Source organism: Epinephelus lanceolatus, chromosome 11 (genome assembly GCF_041903045.1).
Source record: "Epinephelus lanceolatus isolate andai-2023 chromosome 11, ASM4190304v1, whole genome shotgun sequence".
NCBI lineage: Eukaryota > Metazoa > Chordata > Actinopteri > Perciformes > Serranidae > Epinephelus > Epinephelus lanceolatus.
The window spans coordinates 44,062,223-44,087,040 of record NC_135744.1 but is presented as its reverse complement, the minus strand read 5'-3'; the positions used below and the strand labels follow the sequence as shown (position 1 = coordinate 44,087,040).

At 42.8% G+C, this 24,818-nt stretch overlaps 1 protein-coding gene across 4 annotated transcripts in view; it reads right to left on the bottom strand.

The window, feature by feature from the left end:
• The window catches only part of LOC117269255 (glutamate receptor 1-like), a 121,847-nt gene extending 104,003 nt beyond the window's left edge, over positions 1–17,844 (bottom strand). For all 4 annotated transcript variants that reach the window (XR_013492381.1, XM_078172675.1, XM_078172676.1 and 1 more), the window contains exons 1-2: positions 17,526–17,844; positions 6,179–6,313 (exon numbers count right to left, since the gene is read on the bottom strand). Coding sequence is in view for 3 of the 4 variants with exons in the window: in XM_078172675.1 (XP_078028801.1) it covers positions 6,179–6,313; positions 17,526–17,625 (235 nt within the window). In the remaining variant the exon portion in view is untranslated. The remainder of the gene's footprint in view (positions 1–6,178; positions 6,314–17,525) is intronic.
• Between the last annotated feature and the right edge of the window lie 6,974 nt (positions 17,845–24,818).

Genomic DNA, 24,818 nt, shown 5'->3' with positions numbered 1-24,818 from the left:
TGTTTAATGTGTTTACTGTGTGTTTAATGTGTGTTTAATGTGTTTAATGAGTGTTTAATGTGCTTAATGCGTGTTTAATGTGTGTTTAATATGTGTTTACTGTGTGTTTACTGTGTGTTTAATGTGTTTAATGTGTGTTTACTGTGTGTTTAATGTGTTTAATGTGTGTTTAATGTGTGTTTAATGTGTTTAATGTGTGTTTAATGTGTGTTTACTATGTGTTTAATGTGTGTTTAATGTGTGTTTACTGTGTGTTTAATGTGTTTAATGTGTGTTTACTGTGTGTTTAATGTGTGTTTACTGTGTGTTTAATGTGTTTAATGTGTGTTTACTGTGTGTTTACTGTGTGTTTAATGTGTTTAATGTGTGTTTACTGTGTGTTTAATGTGTTTAATGTGTGTTTAATGTGTGTTTACTGTGTGTTTACTGTGTGTTTAATGTGTTTAATGTGTGTTTACTGTGTGTTTAATGTGTTTAATGTGTGTTTATGTGTGTTTAATGTGTTTAATGTGTGTTTAATGTGTTTAATGTGTGTTTACTGTGTGCTTAATGCGTGTTTACTGTGTGTTTACTGTGTGTTTAATGTGTTTAATGTGTGTTTACTATGTGTTTAATGTGTGTTTAATGTGTGTTTACTGTGTGTTTACTGTGTGCTTAATGCGTGTTTAATGTGTGTTTAATGTGTATTTACTGTTTACTGTGTGTTTACTGTGTGTTTAATGTGTTTAATGTGTGTTTACTATGTGTTTAATGTGTGTTTAATGTGTGTTTACTGTGTGTTTACTGTGTGCTTAATGCGTGTTTAATGTGTGTTTACTGTGTGTTTAATGTGTTTAATGTGTGTTTACTGTGTGTTTAATGTGTTTAATGTGTGTTTACTGTGTGTTTACTGTGTGTTTAATGTGTTTAATGTGTGTTTACTGTGTGTTTAATGTGTTTAATGTGTGTTTAATGTGTGTTTACTGTGTGTTTAATGTGTGTTTACTGTGTGTTTAACGTGTGTTTACTGTGTGTTTAATGTGTGTTTAATGTGTTTAATGTGTGTTTACTATGTGTTTAATGTGTGTTTAATGTGTGTTTACTGTGTGTTTACTGTGTGCTTAATGCGTGTTTAATGTGTGTTTAATGTGTATTTACTGTGTTTACTGTGTGCTTAATGCGTGTTTAATGTGTGTTTACTGTGTGTTTAATGTGTTTAATGTGTGTTTAATGTGTGTTTACTGTGTGCTTAATGCGTGTTTAATGTGTGTTTACTGTGTGTTTAATGTGTTTAATGTGTGTTTACTGTGTGTTTAACGTGTGTTTAATGTGTGTTTAATGTGTTTAATGTGTGTTTACTATGTGTTTAATGTGTGTTTACTGTGTGTTTACTGTGTGCTTAATGCGTGTTTAATGTGTGTTTAATGTGTATTTACTGTGTTTACTGTGTGCTTAATGCGTGTTTACTGTGTGTTTACTGTGTGTTTAATGTGTTTAATGTGTGTTTACTGTGTGTTTAATGTGTTTAATGTGTGTTTAATGTGTTTAATGTGTGTTTAATGTGTGTTTACTATGTGTTTAATGTGTGTTTAATGTGTGTTTACTGTGTGTTTAATGTGTTTAATGTGTGTTTACTGTGTGTTTAATGTGTGTTTACTGTGTGTTTAATGTGTTTACTGTGTGCTTAATGCGTGTTTAATGTGTTTAATGTGTGTTTACTATGTGTTTAATGTGTGTTTAATGTGTGTTTACTGTGTGTTTACTGTGTGCTTAATGCGTGTTTAATGTGTGTTTACTGTGTGTTTACTGTGTGCTTAATGCGTGTTTAGTGTGTGTTTAATGTGTTTACTGTGTGCTTAATGCGTGTTTAATGTGTGTTTAATGTGTATTTACTGTGTTTACTGTGTGCTTAATGCGTGTTTAATGTGTGTTTACTGTGTACTTAATGCGTGTTTAGTGTGTGTTTACTGTGTGTTTAATGTGTATTTACTGTGTGTTTAATGTGTGTTTTACTGAGTGTTTAATGTGTGTTTATTGTGTGCTTAATGCGTGTTTACTGTGTGTTTACTGTGTGCTTAATGCATGTTTACTGTGTGTTTACTGTGTGTTTAATGCGTGTTTTGAATCAACTAAACTTTACAGCACTTCACAGAAACTTCTGTTGCCATCTAGTGTTTCGGGGGTGTAACTGCAGAGTGACACAGACACACCAATATATATACACATAAATGCTCACAGTGTCGTAGGTGTCATGTGTAGGTTCTGCCGCACAGTATAAATCCTGCCTAACATCAGTCGGGGCTGCAGCCAGATGTTCCTCCCTCTAATAACGAGGTAAACTGGGGTTAAATGAGTAACGTGTCTGAGTCTCTGCTGTGATGAGGATGTTTCACCTCCCCGAAAGCTCCTGAAGTATTAAGACTAAAATCAAAGGAGGAGATTCAGAGGGATGAGAGCTGCAGACCGGCTCGATGGGACTCTGTGGGAAGGAGCAAAGCATGACTCAGCAGAAAAACACTTGTTGCTGCACTTGTTGATAAAAAACCACTGTGAGAGCCGTCCTGAGTTTCCAAACATCAGGCTGGAAACACATTTTGGGATCCGGCGGCACTGCTGGGCACTAAAACCAAATCTGAGAGAGCATCGTTAACAGATTTTAAAATCTCAGAACGAAACTAAAACCTGTTTAATATGCAGCACAATGGAGTTTTGATCTTGAAGACGCAGAGCGAGTCTTCAGCCGTCACTGAGGGCGCTGAGGTCATGACTCCTGAGGGAGGAGTTCATATTTTACAATCAAAAACTTTTGTTTTTTTCAGGATGGTTCAGGATTTTGGCTCCGTATATTTAAATGTGGCTTTTTTTATGCAGCCAGAAACCACATTCAGATGGAAGCATGGATCCATCCTGCCTTGTATCAACGCTTCAGGCTGCTGCTGCTGGTGTAATGGTGTGGGGGAGATTTTCTTAGTACCAACTGAGCATGGTTTAAACACCACAGCCTACCTGAGTATTGTTGCTGAGCGTGTCCATCCCTTTATGACCACAGTGTACCCATCTTCTGATGGCTACTTCCAGCAGGATAACGCACCATGTCACAAAGCTCACATCATCTCAAACATGACAATGAGTTCACTGTACTCCAATGGCCTCCACAGTCACCAGATCTCAGTCCAATAGAGCACCTTTGGGATGTGCTGGAACGGGAGATTCTCATCATGGATCAACTGTGTGATGTCATCATGTCAATATGGACCAACATCTCTGAGGAATGTTTCCAGCACCTTGTTGAGTCTGTGACACCAAGAATTAAACAGGGGGTCCAACCTGGTACCAACAAGGTGTACCTAATAAAGTGGCCTTTGACTGCATTCTGCCTATAAATGCAAAACAGTTGTAGAAATGTGTAGATTTATAATATAGTTAATAAATCTTGCAGAAAATGTAAGTAAGCAGCAAACTGTGAAAAATCTGAATGATGAAAACGTTTTCTTTTCCATCTCCATCAGCTCAGCGTCTGCTCACACACTTACAGGACACCTTTAAATAGCTCCATCACATTAAGGCAGCTGCTCATGTCTTTATGTGTACACATTTAATTCAGGTGTAATGAAGCCGGCTGGTAAATTCAGCGTTTCGGGGGCAGAATAAAAACAAGGTCAGCACATTGTTCTGTAAACCTGCTGTAGAGCGCTGAACGCTCCCCGGAGCCACAGTCCATTTAGTGCTGAGCTCCCTCTGGTCTGCGTCCATTTACTCCTGCTGTCTGCTCTTTTAAAGCCAGCCTCCATTTACTGCTATTTCCCCTAAATCCCATCTCTGCTGAACGGAGTCAGGACGGTGGAAGAATGGAGCAGTGACCCATGATGGTGACTACAGTGGACGGCAGGCTCCGCCTTCACCAACAGACCAAAGATTCATGACGAGATGGAACTGTTTCAGAACGAAAAGTGTCAGCGGTGTGAACTGGCCAGTCTGAGCTCGCCTCAAGCCTGCTGGTGATGTCACCTGACACTCAGCTGGTCAAATGGCCGGCGGCTGGTTTTAAAGCACGTCACCTGTTTCAACAGCCAATCAGCTTGTAGTGAAGTGACTGTCTCACACACGTGCACGAGGAGAACATTCAGAGTTTTACAAGCAGCGTCTATATCCCTAAAATCTGACCTTAGACATGACATAATAACATGGAGGCTCTGTCTGTTGAACCAAGAAGACAAACTCTTTGTTGCGTCCCGCTCTGTCAGTGGCAGCACGTTACGCTGCGTTCACACGACCAGCGACACAGCAACAGGCTACCATTCACTTTCAATGGAATCCGTTGACATGACGCAGCTAACAAGCGTGACGTGCTACAAACCAAAGTTGAACTGACCTCAACTTTTTCAAGATTTTCCCTCAAAGCGTTCTTGAGAGATCACGTTCAGGAGAATGAGACAGAGAATGAGACAGACAAGGTCACAGTGACCTTTATCCACCAAAACCTGCTCACTTCATCGCTGAGTCCAAGTTGACATTTGTGCCAAATCTGAAGACATCCCCTCGAGGACTTCTTGTGATACCGTGTTTACATGGATGGGACGGACCGTAATTTAGTCACGTCAAACACCAAGCCAACTGAGCAGCTGGAGCAGCTTGTACCAAAGAGAAATGTCGTGCCCGCCGTTTGGACACATTTTGGCTTTCGTGAAGATGACGCTGAACAGAAAGAAATCAAATGTCAACACTGCAGAAAAACTGTTTGAGCGACCAAAGGTGACGTCAGCGATCTGTTCCAGCACCTGGAGAACAATCCCATTACTGAATGTGAACAGTGCACGACTCAAAAAAGATAAGAGAGACCGACGAGCACCTCCACAGAGCAGCTCGTAGAAACACAAGTATTTACAGAGGATAGATAATATTCAAAATACCTAAATATTAAACGAATAACTTTAACAGTTCATCTGTGTCTTTCCTTCAGTTATTTTAAATCACAAAGATCTGCACTCCTATATTAAAAAACAGTTTCAATAGTACGAGGGCAAAAACCAAAAATAAATAATCATTCATTAATCGTAATCGAGGTAAAATGTTTAATCACTCCTGATGCTGATTTGAGGTCACGTGGCCTCGCCCTGCGCTGAGGCGTAACACCTGGTACGCAGGGTCACATTCGTTACCTCCATCTCCATCTGCAAAATTGCATCGAACCTCAGAAACAGACGGTCAGAGAGAATTTCTTATCTTGTGTAGCCTGAGATATTTCACAATCTCTTTGATCCAGTGAGAATGTGTCGGTGGGAGAAAGTCTCTCCACCTGAACAGCAAACGGCCAGCGTGCTGCACACATGATTACTGAGATGCACACACTGTGGTGAAACGCCAAACAGAGCAATGAAACAGGACGGACGTATCGGCTCCTCTAGACATTTGAAAAGAGACACCTGTGTCTAGTTTAAGATGAGAAAATCCTTCGTGAGGACACAAACAGTGCAGATCAATGCAGGAGGTAAAAAGCTAAATAATAAGAAGAGAGTCTGAACAGAAAGTGCACGACAACAGTTAAAGACATAATAAGAAGCTACAGTGACGGCTGCTTTGAGTTTGTTTGGACCACTGGAGAAAGACTCTCAAACTAACTCATGAAGACACTGATGCACCGTCAGCCCACAGTTTAACTTTCATCCAGCAGATACGTCACAGTCTGAGTCAATAGCTTCTCTCTTTCAGCTCTGGTTTTGGTCTCCACCAACTGCTGAGGGAAATATCTGCCTCCTTAGCAGCTACATGCTGCGCTGTGCTCGCAGCTCGTCTCTGAGTGTGTCTGAGTGCTGTTTGCTGCAGAGCAGGTGCTGAACGCTGAGGTTATCAGACTGAAACAGACAGGAAGTGACTACAATATGACATATTTGACAAATCACAGGCTCAGTCGAGCTGCAGAGTTGCTGTTAATTATCTTCAGGGTCGACACTGTGAGCAGCACTTTCTGAAAGTCATTTGATTCAGACTAATATAAAGAATAAACCCAGAAAGGTCACAGAGGAACATTTGGCTGAATGACTTCACCAAACTCTGGCAGCCCAGAGCCATCGCTTAAAATGCAGCCTTAGCTCACGGAGGGTCTGTGGCTCCATGATAAGAATAAAAAATACATTTTCATGTCCTTGACATTTAAAAAACATCACGTCAGATTGTAGGACTTCTTTGTGTCTGAACTTACAGGCGTAGGTCATGGCGAAGCTGCTCCCCGTGTCCACCATGTCGACCTGTGGCACCAGTTTGGGGACGTCCTGGTGCTGCGCCAGGGCGAAGCGAAACACCTCGTACTCATGGGAGCCGGTGGGGAAAAGGCCTCCTGTTTCACAGAGATAAACAGTGAGAATTATTTATTATGAAACACAGAGGGAGGAGACGGAGCTGTTTACAGCAGCTAACTCTTCACCTTCACTTTGGAAACAGAGATAATTCAGTCCAGTCACCAGAAGAAAATGCTGGCAGCGAGTGTGTCTGCAAACCACAAATACGTCACAGTCGGAGGTTTCTAAAGCTGAAAACCATTGTTTGAGACTAACAAACAACAGTTTGTGATCCAGCGAGTCACTACATGGGTGTTTGTAAGCGTCCCATCCCTGTTTATCCAGCAGCCTTAAAGGCACCACACATGGGTGTCTTTTAGTGACCAGTGGCTGTTCTTAACGACCCATCACCATTTTTCCAGCAGCTTTATAGGCACATAAGGTTGGTGTTCTTGTTTAGAAAACTTTGGCTGTTTTCCAGCAACTTTATACACATCAGACGTGAGTGTTTTTACGCAAGATGAGAAAGTTTTTCCAGCAGATTATTAGGCACCAGACACGGGAGTTTTTAGTGGCCTGTGGCTGTTTTTCTCACAGCTTTATAGGCATCAAATGAGAGTTGTTTCTTGGCAACCCATTGGTGTTTATCCAGCAGCTTTTTAGCCTCTAAATATGGGTGTTTTAAACAACCCCTCACTGTTTTTGCAGCGGCTTTACAGGCACCAAACGTGGTTGTCTTTTAGCGACCGGTAGCTATTTTCAAGCGGATTTTTACACATCAGACGTGAGTGTTTTTTTAGCGACCAGTGGCTGTTTTTCCAGCAGCTTTTGAGGCAACAACTTGCTGCTGTTATTCTGGTGGCTTGTCAGGCGCTATACATAAGTTTAACAATCCGTCGCTATTTTATAGGCACCAAACGTGGGTGCTCTCTGGTGACCCATGGCTGTTTTTCCACCAGAGATAGTTTCATGAAAAGTGGACAGAAACTTCGCTGCCTTTCCAGCTGAGACATAAAGAGCAGGTATTCGAAGCCAATCCATCTTTTCCTAACCATAAACAGGTGGTGTTTGTGCCTAAACCTAGTCACGAATAAACCACAGCGCTGTTGAAAGTTAAAGAAACCTAAGTTTTAATGTATCAACTACGTGATAATGTACAGGTTAACAGAAATGTGTGATGCCAACATTATACATGTACATGTAATAAAGCTGAACTGAACTTATTTCAGGTGACTGTGCTGGATAAGTGACGTGTGCAGCTAAACATACGACCTACAGGTCTAACTAACCTGCTGAAGCTCTCATTTTGCTGTTTTGGTTTGTTTTTAAGCGTGTTGCTGTGTTTCCTGCCGTGTCACCACCTCATGCATAAACACAAGACTCATTTATAAAACCACGGCTCCACAGGCTGGTGGCCGAAAACTCCACAACTTTTGATCAAAGTTACATCTTCCAGGAGAAGAGACGGCGGCTGACATCACAAACTGAGTTCACCGCCGCCACTAAAAATAATACCGTCTGCGTTTTGCAGTAATTGCTGTTAAAAGCCTCTTTTCTCAGCTCTCATTCACTCCACTTTTCGCTCCACTCACACTCTCAACATGATGGTTTTTAGGGTCACGGTGAAATGATCTGAACACTTAAACTCTGACTGATTGCCCCTCTTGTCTTCTCTGTGTGCTGAAGTACGAGGAGGTGTTTTTATTCCATGTGTTTACAGCTTCTAAATTTACATGTTGAAGTTTAGTTTTTGTTCAGACGCTGTCACAAAGACTAAAACAGCATTTTGTCCCTGAAATAAACTGAAACCTTCACCTCTGGTTATCTCTCATTTTCTCTGCTAGAGCTGAAACAATTAGTCAGTTAATTTATTAGATCCACAGACAACTCATCAGCATCTATTTTAATAACTTAATAATAGTTTGTCTTTATTCTCTGGTTTCAGTTTCTCAGCTGTGAGAATTTGCTGCTTGTTCTTGTCTTACTGTTGGTCGGACAAGACAAAACATTTTTCACTGTTTTCTGATGTTTCATTCACCAAACAGCTGATCCTCAAAATAATCCAGAATATAACCTGTGATAAAAAAAAAATTACATAAAAAACAATAGTTCATTAGTGAAGCCTTTTAATCATTAGTGAGTAAACTTGAAGGAATAATTTATGATTTATTATTTACCTGCTTTTACCTCTGTACTTTCCCCTGTAAAAATATAATTAACAATTTATTATTATCATTATTAATTTACTCATTCATTATTATTAATATCATTATCATTATACTTTTATTTCTTACTGTTGTTATTTTTTACCTCTATACTTTTCTCTGTAAAAAAATAATTAATAAAAAAGATTATAATAATTTATTTATTATTTATTTGTACCTCTGTACTTCCCTCTGAAAAAATTCTTAAGAATATTTTCATTATTATTATTATTAATATTAATATTTTATTTAACTATTTATTTATTTACTATTTTTACCTCTGTACTTTCCTCTGTAAGAAAAATAGTCATTGACAAAAAAACTTCGTGTTTCCCTCTGAGGTGTAGTGGAGTACAAGTACAAAGTTACTTAATGTAACTGCTGTTAGATTATTACACAGCTTCTTTTTTAACTTGTTAATAAATAGTAAAAGTAGTGATTTTGTTTTTACTACAATCAACACAAACATGATCAGATCTGTCAGTAAAATCACACACGAGCTGCAGCTTCATGTAAACACAGTGACACCTGAGGACAGGTGATGACGCGGCCTCTCTACTGACCGGAAGTGAGCGGGACACGGTGCTAAGAGCTAACATAGCTGCTAGCTAACACACACGAGCGTCTAATCTCGGTCAAAGAGTGAAAACACGCTGTAATGTCACTTTATATTAAACACAATGTGCTGACAGACCTTGAGCCTCCATCAGCGGGCGATGAACATACACAAAACACGACTTTTGCTCCGTTTACAGGAAACACTTTCACACAGCTCACCTGTCACTGCTTCCGGCATGACGCCTTCAAAATAAGAGCCCGTCAATTAAAGGAATAAATATGAAAAACAACAAATTACTCGAGAACAACAGACTTCAGTTTAATATGATTCAATTTTAACTAAAGTAAAAGTACTAATACCACAGTTAAAGGAAAATGTGCCTGAAGTACTAAAAGTAAAAATACTTAATGTATAATAAAATAAAATAACATTAAATTTAAAAAGTGATGCTTAGACTGTTATTTTATATAAATAATTCTTTACTATGTTGTATGTAACTGAAACTAATAATTATTTCCATCATGGATTCATCTGCTGATTATTTTCTTCAAGAGAAAAAAATACTTGCATATAATAGACTATATTCAATATAATTACAGTTTAACTTTAAGTAAAAGTACTGATACTTTCAAAAACTCTGTTACAAGTAAAAGTCCTGTAATGAGAGTCTGACTAAAGTAAAATCAGGAGACTGTGATCATAAACATGTGCTTAAAGTATTCAAAGTAAAACTGAACGCTGTGACTGTTACACTTCTTCTTCTCCTCCCTTCAGGGTCGCCACAGCGCCTCATCTCACCCTTTCTCCTGCCTCCTCTACTGTGACTGTCACACTATGTTATATAAATAAGTCTTTACTATTTGTATGAAACTGAAACATATGATTATTTCTGTTATGGATTACTCTGCTGATTATTTTCTTCATTAAAAAAAGAGAAAAAATTACTCGGGTATAATTGAAGATGTTCAGTATGATCACAGTTTAACTTGAGTAAAAGTACTTAAACCACAGTTTAAAAAATACTCTGTTACAAGTAAAAGTCAGTCGCCTATAATCAGAAACGTGTGCTTGAGAGAGGACGAACACCAGACTACACTGTATCTCAGTTAAAGGAGTGAGTTTATGGAGCAGATGTTGTGAAGAACTGAAAACATGGAGAACATCACGAAGGGAAAAGTTTAAAAATAATGTCTCGGTCAAATCTGAAAATAAATTCGTACAAGAAGAGAAACCTAAAGTGTGTCCGTTGCTTTCTGAAAGTTGTTTTTCTTTTTTTTTTGTTGCTATGTTGTCTTGTTTACCTGTTTTGGTTTGTTTTGTTGTTGATTATTAAACATGACGTGCTGTTAAACAGATCAGTGTTATAAGCTGTGGCTTTTTAAAGTTATGACTTTATTGTAATGTTTTGCACTAGGCTATTTAAGAATCCGTCATTTTCTGTGAGAAGCTGTGACTTCATTAACGTGAATTTGTGGATGAATACATGATGTTCTTATTTCTATTTGCAGAACGAAATAAATTCTAAATAAACTCATGTTGCGGAGAAACCTTCATCTTCAGCCTGGAAACTAGAGCAGCCATAAAATCTACAATACTTCCCTCTGAAATGTGGTGGAGTTAGCATGAAGGGGAAATACTCAAGTAAAAGTACTTAGTTACATCCCAGCGCTGCTTGTTGAAACACTGATGAAGAGGAATTTAACAAAGGTCACAGGAGCAGATGAAGCAGAGTCAGCTTCACCCACTGAAAGCTGCTCACAGTGTAACATTACAGGAATATTATTAGACTTGTATCTGATTTATTCATCCAGGCTGGAAGCGTTCCATCTGCTCCGACAGAAGGTCTCACTGACTTTAACAAACACACAGAGAACCAGCGTCAGTGGTTCTTAGCGCTGAGGTTGGCGGCCACTCGGTCAGTATGCAGGTCAGATGCTCACAGGCTGCAGGAGGCATTTAAATGCAGGTTAGTTCAACTTGCTGCCACATCAGCACCAAACCTGAGCGTAAACTCTGGGCCACTGGTCCAATGAATCACATTATGGGTTCATTTTGGGAGAGTCACACGCTCTGCAGCCCACAGCTGATCCACACTGAACGTGACCAAAGCAGTCGAGGTTCAAATGGGAATGAAAGAGCAGCAGAGAGGATTCATCACGAGCACAAATGTCACAGTGAAAGAAGTTTGTGGAGAGAGACGCTCTCAGATTATTGATCCTGAAGACAGGAAACAAACCTGAGAGTTTACGAGATTATAAATGACTCAGGTTGAGCTGAATACTCAGATTAAATGAGTATCCAGCTCAGATAATGTGCTTCTTATGAATACGAGTGCCGTATGAGTAAAATGTGTCGGTGATGAAGAAGAATCTGTGCAGCTGCCTTTAATCTCTCACTGTGAAGAGTTTTCTAATAAATGCAGCAACCTCTGATCAATTTCAGGCTTAAAATAATAATTTCAGATTAGGACACACCCACTTCCAACTTAAACCCCACCCATGTCTGAGCCTGTCCCAGCTGACACTGGGTGAGAGGCAGGGTTCACCCTGGACAGGTCACCAGACTATCACAGGGCTGACACATAGAGACAGACAACCATTCACACTCACATTCACACCTACGGACAATTTAGAGTCACCAATTAACCCTTTACTGTCAGTAAACAGAGTGATGTTTGTTGGTGGGCGGGGCTTAGCTGGAGGCAAAACAGTTCTCCACAGACATTAGCTAGCGCTAGCTAACAAGTTGTGTTGTCTTGTTTTAGACGATGGAGGAAGATGATGTGAGTGGTGCGTTCAGAAACACTCATTGTGAGTGTGGGAGCGCACTCTGACACAAACTGGAGCGTTGATAAATTTGGAGCGCTGTCTGAATGTAGCGTTGGGTTATCCAGAGCAGCGCACTCTCAGAGTGGCAGAGCGCACTCTGGACACTGTCACATGTGAGCATTTTTGATGATGGCCTCCGTCCAGTCCTTTGGTCTTATCACATTTAACCATAGTTGTCTTTGTTTTTGTTGACGGGCAGTGGCGGCTGGTTTTGAGCCATGACTCCTTCTATTCTGGCTCCCAATAACACAACAAGACAAACACATTTTAACACTCCTATGGAGCCTACAGCCCTGTGGGGGAGAGGCAGAGACAGTGCAGGTAGAGCAGTTGCACTGAGGCCTGTGAGGTGGGGGGGCCCTGAGAGACCATGATTGCCACCTTGGAAATCTGCCGGTGTTCAAAGAACTTATTAAATTTTATTATTAAATTAAAAACGGTGCAATTTGTCATATCTGTCCCGAAGAAGGAAAACCATCTCTGTCATGTTAATATTTTCTTTTCTTAGAACCAACATAAGACACATCAAACAGCTGCTGCATTAATAATCTATCAATACATTAGATAATATGACCTACTGTATATGTAACCTTTTAACAGGTGATTCAGTGTTTCAGTTTTACTGACAGACAGTCAGAAAGCTCTCAGCAGAAAACAGATGTCAACAGACGCGTCCACGGTCGAGGACTGGATTTATTTTATATATTTTATTGTTGGGTTGTTGTGATGAAAAACTTACATTTATTTTGAGGATGGTAAAGAGAGAAGTTTAAAAACTGTTGATGATCATGTGTCCTCAGTGACATCTGACTTTAACACACCTCCCCCCAAACATTATGTTGAGCTACTTCAGTGTTTCCTGTTCATGGTTTAGTTGTGATTGTACAAGTCGTTCTCTTCAGGAGCTCCTGAACGCAGCTTGACAGGATCAGGACGACTCTGCCTTCAGCTCCTCTTCTTCAGACCACGACAGCATTCAGTGTCTCAATGGTGTTTGCACTCTGGGCCCTGAGTTGAGCTGCCACAACAGAACATGTGTCGAGGTACAAGAAATAATTAATTTGATATGTTGTACCTGTTGTTACTGCTTTGTTTTTATTTTTTACTATTTACACATTAATCTATTCTAAGCTTATTTCTTCCTGCCTTATATATATATATTTTCACCAACAATCACCAATAACACTTTATTATTTTATCTTCAAAGAAGAAAGGAAAAAAACAAACAAAAACAGTAAAATAAAATGAAATGAAAAAAAGATCATTACTGTACATAAATGTGTATAAAATATGATTTACAGAGAAGTCCCTCTGTGGAGGAACTGGTATCTACTGCAGAATGGAGAGTACTCTGCTCTTTTATTTAAAGTAACAGTAGTGAAACAAAGAGTAGAAATACTTCATCACAAGTAAAAGACAGACATCAAAATCTGATCTCAGTAAAAGTACATTAATATATTCATCATGATGATTCACTCATTATGACTCATTTCATATATGATATAATTAGATTATAATCACTGAGGCACGAGTGTGTTCATTACTTTAATGTTGCAGCTCGTGAATTTTCCCCAGTGTTCAATAATATTTTAATTATACATCATATTTATATTTTCATTCTGAATCTGAATCTGAGTACTATAATGCACAGTATCTGAGTAAATGTACTTAGTTACTTCCCACCTCTGAGCCTACAGCCTACGTCTATGTGTCGCTGAGGCCGAACAGTGAAACATGTTCTGGATAAGTGTCACAGTGACGTCAGTCGGCAGAGCTGCAGGACGATATCAGAGAAATTATTTATAAAAGGAGTCCAGGCTTCACGCTACACGTCCCCACAGCCTCACAGCCTCACGTCCCTACAGCCTCACAGCCTCACGTCTCCACAGCCTCACAGCCTCACAGCCTCACGTCCCTACAGCCTCACAGCCTCACGTCTCCACAGCCTCACAGCCTCACAGCCTCACGTCCCCACAGCCTCACGTCCCCACAGCCTCACAGCCTCACGTCCCCACAGCCTCACAGCCTCACGTCCCCACAGCCTCACAGCCTCACGTCCCCACAGCCTCACGTCCCCACAGCCTCACAGCCTCACGTCCCCACAGCCTCACAGCCTCACGTCCCCACAGCCTCACGTCCCCACAGCCTCACGTCTCCACAGCCTCACAGCCTCACAGCCTCACGTCCCCACAGCCTCACAGCCTCACGTCCCCACAGCCTCATGTCCTCACAGCCGTACAGCCTCACGTCCCCACAGCCTCACGTCCCCACAGCCTCATGTCCTCACAGCCGCACAGCCTCACGTCCTCACAGCCTCATGTCCCCACAGCCTCACGTCCCCACAGTCTCACATCCCCACAGTCTCACATCCCCACAGCCTCATGTCCCCACAGCCTCACAGCCTCACGTCCTCACAGCCTCACGTCCCCACAGTCTCACGTCCCCACAGCCTCATGTCCCCACAGCCTCACAGTCTCATGTCCTCACAGCCTCACATCCCCACAGCCTCACAGCCTCACAGCCTCACGTCCCCACAGCCTCACGTCTCCACAGCCTCATGTCCCTACAGCCTCATGTCCTCGCAGCCTCACGTCCCCACAGCCTCACAGCCTCACAGCCTCACGTCCCCACAGCCTCACGTCTCCACAGCCTCATGTCCCTACAGCCTCACATCCCCACAGCCTCATGTCCTCACAGCCTCACGTCCCCACAGCCTCATGTCCTCACAGCCTCACATCCCCACAGCCTCATGTCCTCACAGCCTCACAGCCTCATGTCCTCACAGCCTCATGTCCCCACAGCCTCATGTCCCCACAGCCTCACGTCCCCACAGCCTCATGTCCTCACAGCCCCACAGCCTCATGTCCTCACAGCCTCACAGCCTCATGTCCTCACAGCCTCACAGTCCTCACAGCCTCATGTCCTCACAGCCTCATGTCCCCACAGCCTCACGTCCCCACAGCCTCATGTCCTCACAGCCCCACAGCCTCATGTCCTCACAGCCTCACGTCCTCACAGCCTCACGTCCCCACAGCCTCATGTCCTCACAGCCTCACGTCTCCACAGCCTCATGTCCTCACAGCCTCACGTCCCCACAGCCTCATGTCCCCACAGCCGCACGTCCCCACAGCCTCACAGCCTCACAGCCTCATGTCCCCACAGCCTCACAGCCTCACAGCCTCACGTCCCCACAGCCTCACGTCTCCACAGCCTCATGTCCTCACAGCCTCACGTCTCCACAGCCTCATGTCCCTACAGCCTCACGTCCCCACAGCCTCATGTCCTCACAGCCTCACATCCCCACAGCCTCATGTCCCCACAGCCTCACGTCCCCACAGCCTCATGTCCTCACAGCCCCACAGCCTCATGTCCTCACAGCCCCACAGCCTCATGTCCTCACAGCCCCACAGCCTCATGTCCTCACAGCCTCACAGTCCTCACAGCCTCATGTCCTCACAGCCCCACAGCCTCATGTCCTCACAGCCCCACAGCCTCATGTCCTCACAGCCCCACAGCCTCATGTCCTCACAGCCTCACAGTCCCACAGTCACCAGCACAGGAAGCTTTCAACACAGTCAAGTGAGATTATTACGGAGATTTATGACCACACGCGCCACAGAGTTCCTTCATATTACAGGAAGACTGTAAATAACAAACACATCCGCTCAGCTGGTGGAGACACTGCAGAGATTATTGACTGATCAGAAGAAAATGAACCTGCAGCTCTGCTGATTATTGATAAATCAATACAGCAACTTCTCAAATTTGATTTGTTGTTTTCTTTGTCACATGACTCCAGTTTGAGCCTCTTTACATCGGCTCCCAGTTTGTGTTGGAACAGATTTCAGGATCTCTCTGATCACTCTTAAGGCTCCTCACGGTCTCTCTATCTGCGTCCTCTTTGTACCGTCCACACCAGGACGTACTTTGAGGTCCTCGGGCAGCAGAGGTCGTCTGTTTGTTCCAGAGGCTGAAAAGTAAAGGGGACAGAGTGTTTGCTGTCGGGGCCCCGGGGCCCTCAGGTCAGACGAGTCAGTGATGTCTTTAAGTCCCTTCTTAGAACAGACTGTTATCTGAGAGCGTTTCCTGATTTGACCTCAGTTTGAAGTTAAACTCTTTTGTTTAAATTAAGTGTTTTTATCAGTTCCTCTAAAAGTTGTTTTCATGTCGAGTCTGTTTTAATCATTGACATGTAAAGCACTTTGTAACTCCGTTTTAAAAAGTGTTTTATAAATAATAATAATAATAATAATAATAATAATAATATATTTTATTATTATTATTATTATTAATATTATTATTATTTATGACAGTCGGTTATCTTCAGGACTGTCAGTGGGACGAAACGAGCACATTAAAGATGTCAGCTTGAGCTCTGAGAAACTGTGAACGTCATTTTTGTAACTTTGTTTTACTAATCGATTAATCAAGAAAATGAGTGACTGATTAATCAATAATGAAAATGACGTTATGTAAAATAAGTCATTATATTCACGACAGATAAAAGGAGAACAAACACTGAAGCTAACAAGAGGATTTTAACAGTACGGTGGGCGATATGGCCCTAAAATGATATCAGGGTATATATTTTTTTCCGCTAACGATATTTTTGACGATCTGACAAATTAATAAGTTTTTTTTTTTTTTTAATTACTAATCACGTATAAGTCTCTAAAAGAGTCTGTTTCAGTGAAACATTCAGGACGCCACAGTTTGTTCTTCACTACTGCAGCTGCTCCTCTTTCTGTAAACACCTTCAGCCAGGCTTGTTGTTGCCATGGGTAACACTATGACGTCAATACGTCAACAAGTCCGAAAATCGCGAATATCACCACATTAATTTTTCATATCATATTAAAAGTTATTCGGCATTATGGTGACGGCTCTATCTAACAGTAACTGATGGTTTTATTAATCTGCACCAATAATATCTATAATATCAGTATATGACTCTGTGCATGCTGCTGATCTCTGTAGTATCACCTCAGGTGGAAAACAGCTACAGTTTTATGGCACCTGAACTTCTGCGTCATTTTAATATTGTGTTTATTATTGTATATATATTACAGGATGTTGCAGGAAGTCAGAAACACAAACACTAAGTCATCAGATATATAATATAATACATGAACACTAACTGACTGTAAGTCACAGAGGGAGTCCCGGCCACAGGCATTATTACAGGAGCCGTGAGTGGGCACACACACACACACACACACACACACACACACACACACGCACACACATAGATATGATTTATGATATCAAACAAAACAGATATATTAATATTACAGGATTATTATGAGAGGCAGCGGCGGGAATGTTGTCACCTAGTGACGGTGGTGTTGGAGCATCAGGCTGCCAAAAATCATTATAAGTCAAAATATGATCTGAAAAATGAACAATAAATGAACAGCTGATGAACAGCTGATGAACAGCTGATGTGCTGGGGAAAGTGTTTATCACCGGAGTTAGAGAGCTGCACGCGGTGCGTCATTAAATGGATGCACGAGCTCGTAAATGAACGAGCAAGCGGCTGGTTAGAGAGGTAAGAGCACAGCCTGCAGTGTGACATACACACACACACACACACACACACACACACACACACAAGGTAATGAGGTCCAGTCGGGTCGGTCCCGGAGCGCCCCCGGGTGCAGGCGCCCCGCCGCTCACTCACCTATGTTGATGTTACTTGGGAAACTTGTGCCGCTGCAGAGCCCGAGCAGCAGCAGCAGCAGCAGCAGCGGCGGCAGCACCGAGAAGCTCTGCGGCCGCATGGTTCCTCCGGGAGACGCGGAACAACCGGCGTAATCCCATTCACAGCGGGGCCGGCACAGATCCACCGCAGCCCGGGCACAGACTCACACATCCACCGGCAGTCCGCTCCGGTCCTCTGTGTCCGTGTCTCTGTGAGCCTCCGTCTCACCAAACATCCAGAGCTGAGCGCTGAGCTCTGCTGCCGCGTCGACTCTGACTGTCAGAGTGTGTGTTCACTGCTCTTCTACACAACTACACCCTCCCTCACCCTCCTCATCCTCTCTCTTCCTCTCACACACACTCCCTCTCTTTTTACTTCCAGAAAGCTGTTAACACAGATCATCACGCACACATACACTCACCTTCCACTGATCAGGTAGACCTACACCTGTTCAACTGCTTATCAATGCCAATCAGGTGTCAGCAGCTCATTAACATTTAGTCATGTAGACATGGTGAAGACGAGCTGCTGAAGTTCAATCGGAGCATCAGAATGATGAAGAAAGGTGATTGAAGTGACTTTGAACGTGGCATGGTTGTTGGTGCCAGACGGGCTGGTCTGAGTATTTACTGGGATTTTCAGCACAACCATCTCTAGGGTTTACAGAGGATGGTCCCAAAAAGAGCAAATATCCAGTGAGCCAAAATGCCTTGTTGATGCCAGAGGTCAGAGGAGAATGGCCAGACTGGTTCAAGATGATAGAAAGGCAACAGGAAGTCAAATAAGCACTGGTTCCAACCAAGGTGTGCAGAAGAGCATCTCTGAAGCAACAACACCTTGTCCTACCTTGAAGCAGATGGGCAAGACGAGACACAATACGATAAGATATGATACGAAATGATACAATAAGATACGACGAGGCGATATGAGGTGAGATGGGACGAGACAGGATGCGACACGGTGCGGCACCATAGTTCTTTATTCATCAGGGGAAATTTGCATTTCGCAGCACCAAGTGTCACAGAGCGCTAACAAGCGTAAAAACCACAAACTAATATAATAAGTACGTGTCAGTTAAAAATGCAAATCAGTTTAATAAATAAATAAATCTCAGTAAGAAAACAGTGAAAACCCAGAGCAGCTAAAATAAGAGAGCAGTAAAGAAACGGACTGACCGCGATGTCCTCGTCTCCTCACTGCAGCAACAGCTCGTTAAAACACGACCACGTTTGGAGGCTAAGAAGCTGCTGAAAACACATCGATGATGACTCACTAAAAAAAACAAACTGTTTTTGTTATTTGTTGGTGTTGATCAGTCGTCTGCAGCTTGGCAGGCTTCTCACTATCTGCTGACCCGTTGGAGGGGCCCGACCCCCATGTTGGGAACCACTAGACTAAACCAGCTGACTATATGTAAAGTAGTTTAAGTGGCTCCACGTGGAGCAGCTCCAACACTGATGCTCCAGTGTTAACTATCTAATGACGTCACAGAGGATCAGATATCAGACACACAGCGTGTGTGAAGCCAAAATTACTTCTGTACTTGTACTACATTACATGAAGTGTCCTCTCTGAGGATGTTTCTTCATCAAACTAACATCTTGAGTCTTGGCCTCTCTGAGGATTCACGTTGGTTTGAGTTTCTTATAGTTCTGGGAAATATTAGCGACCTGCCTCCTGTGTATCCAGTAAAATTCTGCTGTGTATCAAAACAAAAATCGTATATATTTGTACAAAATAAACGTGATCCTTCTCACTGGGATATTTCTAATAAAAAACAGATTTGAACACAGTAATCTGTTTTTATCTAGAAAAGACTTTAATGCCCGACAACAGCACAGATTTTAATCCGCAGTGAGAGCTGAGTACACACGGTGGTATCACTGTGATATCATAGTCACTGATATGACTGGTGAAATCTATACGTGTCATATTTTGATTCTGAATATAAAAAACTTTCTTGAGCTCAGCGGCTGTGACGCAGTGAACTCACTGAGATCATGTTAAATGATGAGGTGATTAAAGTCACTTTAAAGTTGAGTCAAAGTTTCTGCATTAATTAAAGTGTACACAGACTCCTTCAAGTTATTGATTTACATGTTCTCACCCAGGGATGGATTACTGAACAGGCCGACTGAGCACAGACCTCGGGGATCAAAGTGTCAGCTGCCCCGCTGGCCTTCACCTGCAAGATGTCACTCAACCAAACACCGTACTGACGAGGAGACTCAAAACGACCACAAAGAGACACAACGTGACTACAAAGGAAAAATCACCACAGAGACACAAAATCCCAAAAGATGCAACACCACTACAAAGTCTGTGTGTCCTGCTCCTGTGTAGAGGAGGTGGGAAACCTGCACATCTTCTTACCTTTGATAACAGGTGTGTGTGATAATAGATCATCTGCTCTTAAAAACAGATGAAGCACATTGACTTAATTCTTTAAGGTTCCTCAGTTAACTTTGGTTTAACAACAGATTCAGCAGAAGAAGCTCCAAATGTCTGAGTGACTGAAATATTCAAACTGAATCTGAAATATACTGACAACAAAGACACTAGATTACAAGATGCCATGTAAGGTAAGATGTAAGGTAAGGTAAGGTAAGATGTAAGGTAAGGTAAGGTAAGGTAAGATGTAAGGTAAGGTAAGATGTAAGGTAAGGTACAGTGCAGTCATCAGTTCTGCAGGTATCTGATCATAAACCAAAGTACTGGACACATTAAAATGTTGACCTGATGATGGCGCTAAATGCAAAGTGCCACTATCACTAAATTCAATTCATCCTGAAGAGGAGCAGAAATGTTTGAACCATATTTCACCACAAAGGTAAAAAAAATCTCCTGTATTTTATGTTATAGTAATTTTAACTCATTATATTGTTATATTATTGGATGGATAAATGTCTCCATGGACACCACCCTCTACCAGTCCTTGTAAAAGCGCGCCAAAGTCCTCGGAGTCTGAGGTGATTTCTTTATCAGCATCAGAGGAAACAGTCGCAGCGTCAACTTGTTGGTCTCTGCAGCGTCTAATCACAAACATGGCTGCCCTCCTACACAGTTTGCCCACACAAGGAACAATGGGGACGCTGGTAATCCCCTTCTATTCACTCTCTTTCCAGCCAATTTACTGAGACAAAATAAAGAGGGAGAGGAACATGATCAGCCTCTTTCATCCACATCCCTGCCTAATTTATTTATCTGCACTCGACAAACAGGCTAACGGCAGCGTAGGTGGATCCACTGAAAACACGACAGATGATCAACTCCTGGTGACATGTGGTGAAGACGCCTTGTTGTCGCTGCTCTCATTTATCTGCTCCATCCAGCAGCTGGAGCCTGATGTCTAAATCAAGCAGTTCTCAGTTACCCCAATGAAGATCAGATAGTTTCTGTGTTACTGGCTGAAGAGATCCACTGCCACCGTCTCTTTGGAAACTATAACTACCAATAAAACAAACAAACAAATAAACCTCACAGTGATGTCTATAAAAGATAAGCTGTTCTTAAGATTTTCAAATATCTTTTTTACAGTTTGCACATCACAAACCTAAAATCATGAACATGTTTTTGTAGTGATGCGGCACCAGGAGTCTCTGAAGCATTAGCAAACAAAAGCATCTTCAGTGGCCATGATAGAGCCAGGCAGCAGTAACATCTGTATCATAGGAGCAGCAATAATGGGCAAAACATGCAAACACAGGGAGGCCTCATGCAGCCAGGTGGGCAAACAGCAACAGAAAAATGGCTACAAACATGAGACTGACATATTTTTTCAGTCGTCATGAAAAACTTGGCTGGCCACTCCGAAAGCTGAATTTACACCTGTGCGTCAGCTCTATGCAGACTCTACGTACGTAGCCTACGTGCTTGTGAGCATTTATACTTGTGCGGTGGTGTGTCTGTGTCACTCTGCAGTTACACCTCCAAAACACTAGTCGGCGACAAAGGTTTCTGTGAAGTGCTGTAAAGTTTAGTTGATTCAAAACACACATTAAACACACATTAAGCCCTGTTTGGATTAGTTGAACATGGAGACGTGGGGTGAAGTAATTATTACCAGGAATTTTAATCCCCTCCGAACGCACCATGTCTGTAATCATTACAGATGTCAGTAAAAATTATGGCGACTTTTACCTTCTGTAAAACAGTCCAGAGAAAATACCTCGGGTAATATTGATCACGTGTGAACGCAATCCTCTGTAAAAATGTATGTAAATATTTCATCACGTCCTGTTTAGCAGCAGCAGTACAGTGATGTTAGCAGCAGTTAGCAGCAGTACAGTGATGTTAGCAGCAGTTAGCAGCAGCAGTACAGTGATGTTAGCAGCAGTTAGCAGCAGTAATACAGTGATGTTAGCAGCAGTTAGCAGCAGCAGTAACAGTGATGTTAGCAGCAGTTAGCAGCAGTACAGTGATGTTAGCAGCAGTTAGCAGCAGCAGTAGTACAGTGATGTTAGCAGCAGTTAGCAGCAGCAGTAATACAGTGATGTTAGCAGCAGTTAGCAGCAGCAGTACAGTGATGTTAGCAGCAGTTAGCAGCAGTAATACAGTGATGTTAGCAGCAGTTAGCAGCAGTACAGTGATGTTAGCAGCAGTTAGCAGCAGCAGTAACAGTGATGTTAGCAGCAGTTAGCAGCAGTAATACAGTGATGTTAGCAGCAGTTAGCAGCAGTACAGTGATGTTAGCAGCAGTTAGCAGCAGCAGTACAGTGATGTTAGCAGCAGTTAGCAGCAGTAGTACAGTGATGTTAGCAGCAGTTAGCAGCAGCAGTAACAGTGATGTTAGCAGCAGTTAGCAGCAGCAGTACAGTAATGTTAGCAGCAGTTAGCAGCAGCAGTACAGTGATGTTAGCAGCAGTTAGCAGCAGCAGTAACAGTGATGTTAGCAGCAGTAATACAGTGATGTTAGCAGCAGTTAGCAGCAGTAATACAGTGATGTTAGCAGCAGTTAGCAGCAGCAGTAGTACAGTGATGTTAGCAGCAGTTAGCAGCAGCAGTAACAGTGATGTTAGCAGCAGTTAGCAGCAGCAGTAGTACAGTGATGTTAGCAGCAGTTAGCAGCAGCAGTACAGTGATGTTAGCAGCAGTTAGCAGCAGCAGTACAGTGATGTTAGCAACAGCAGCATTACAGTGATGTTAGCAGCAGTTAGCAGCAGCAGTACAGTGATGTTAGCAACAGCAGCAGTAGTGATGTTAGCAGCAGCAGCAGCAGTACAGTGATGTTAGCAACAGCAGCATTACAGTGATGTTAGCAGCAGCAGCAGCAGTACAGTGATGTTAGCAGCAACAGCAGCAGTACAGTGATGTTAGCAACAGCAGCAGTACAGTGATGTTAGCAACAGCAGCAGTACAGTGATGTTAGCAGCAGCAGCAGCAGTACAGTGATGTTAGCAACAGCAGCAGTACAGTGATGTTAGCAGCAACAGCAGCAGTACAGTGATGTTAGCAACAGCAGCAGTACAGTGATGTTAGCAACAGCAGCAGTACAGTGATGTTAGCAGCAACAGCAGCAGTACAGTGATGTTAGCAACAGCAGCAGTACAGTGATGTTAGCAACAGCAGCATTACAGTGATGTTAGCAGCAGTTAGCAGCAGCAGTACAGTGATGTTAGCAGCAGCAGCAGCAGTACAGTGATGTTAGCAACAGCAGCAGTACAGTGATGTTAGCAACAGCAGCATTACAGTGATGTTAGCAGCAGTTAGCAGCAGCAGTACAGTGATGTTAGCAACAGCAGCAGTAGTGATGTTAGCAGCAGCAGCAGCAGTACAGTGATGTTAGCAACAGCAGCAGTACAGTGATGTTAGCAGCAGCAGCAGCAGCAGCAGTACAGTGATGTTAGCAACAGCAGCAGTAGTGATGTTAGCAGCAGCAGCAGCAGTACAGTGATGTTAGCAACAGCAGCAGTACAGTGATGTTAGCAGCAGCAGCAGCAGTACAGTGATGTTAGCAGCAGCAGCAGTACAGTGATGTTAGCAACAGCAGCAGTACAGTGATGTTAGCAGCAACAGCAGCAGTACAGTGATGTTAGCAACAGCAGCAGTACAGTGATGTTAGCAACAGCAGCATTACAGTGATGTTAGCAGCAGTTAGCAGCAGCAGTACAGTGATGTTAGCAGCAGCAGCAGCAGTACAGTGATGTTAGCAACAGCAGCAGTACAGTGATGTTAGCAACAGCAGCATTACAGTGATGTTAGCAGCAGTTAGCAGCAGCAGTACAGTGATGTTAGCAACAGCAGCAGTAGTGATGTTAGCAGCAGCAGCAGCAGTACAGTGATGTTAGCAACAGCAGCAGTACAGTGATGTTAGCAGCAGCAGCAGCAGCAGCAGTACAGTGATGTTAGCAGCAGCAGCAGTACAGTGATGTTAGCAGCAGCAGCAGTACAGTGATGTTAGCAACAGCAGCATTACAGTGATGTTAGCAGCAGTTAGCAGCAGCAGTACAGTGATGTTAGCAGCAGCAGCAGCAGTACAGTGATGTTAGCAACAGCAGCAGTACAGTGATGTTAGCAACAGCAGCATTACAGTGATGTTAGCAGCAGTTAGCAGCAGCAGTACAGTGATGTTAGCAACAGCAGCAGTAGTGATGTTAGCAGCAGCAGCAGCAGTACAGTGATGTTAGCAACAGCAGCAGTAGTGATGTTAGCAGCAGCAGCAGCAGTACAGTGATGTTAGCAACAGCAGCAGTACAGTGATGTTAGCAGCAGCAGCAGCAGTACAGTGATGTTAGCAGCAGCAGCAGTACAGTGATGTTAGCAGCAGTTAGCAGCAGTACAGTGATGTTAGCAGCAGTTAGCAGCAGCAGTACAGTGATGTTAGCAGCAGCAGCAGTACAGTGATGTTAGCAGCAGTTAGCAGCAGCAGTACAGTGATGTTAGCAGCAGTTAGCAGCAGTACAGTAATGTTAGCAGCAGTTAGCAGCAGCAGTACAGTGATGTTAGCAGCAGCAGTACAGTGATGTTAGCAGCAGTAAAAGCAGTCACTGGTGAGTTGACGTGTCCACTCTCGTTGCCTCCTCGGCTCATTTAGACTCTAATTAGCTCTGTGTGTAATTAGCTGAAGCAGCACACACAGTCAGACGTCTGGTTTATCAGTGGCGGCACATGAGCTACATCAAACAGTCTAATCTGACAGCTGCCCGCCTGCTGACGGGTGGAGGTGATGAGTTGACGGCTGCTCAGTGATAAGATCTGGAGGAGATTTGGCTGCGATGGGACTCGTCCTCTGGGGACGAACAAGAGCAGATTTGTAAGCATTTTAAGATTGAA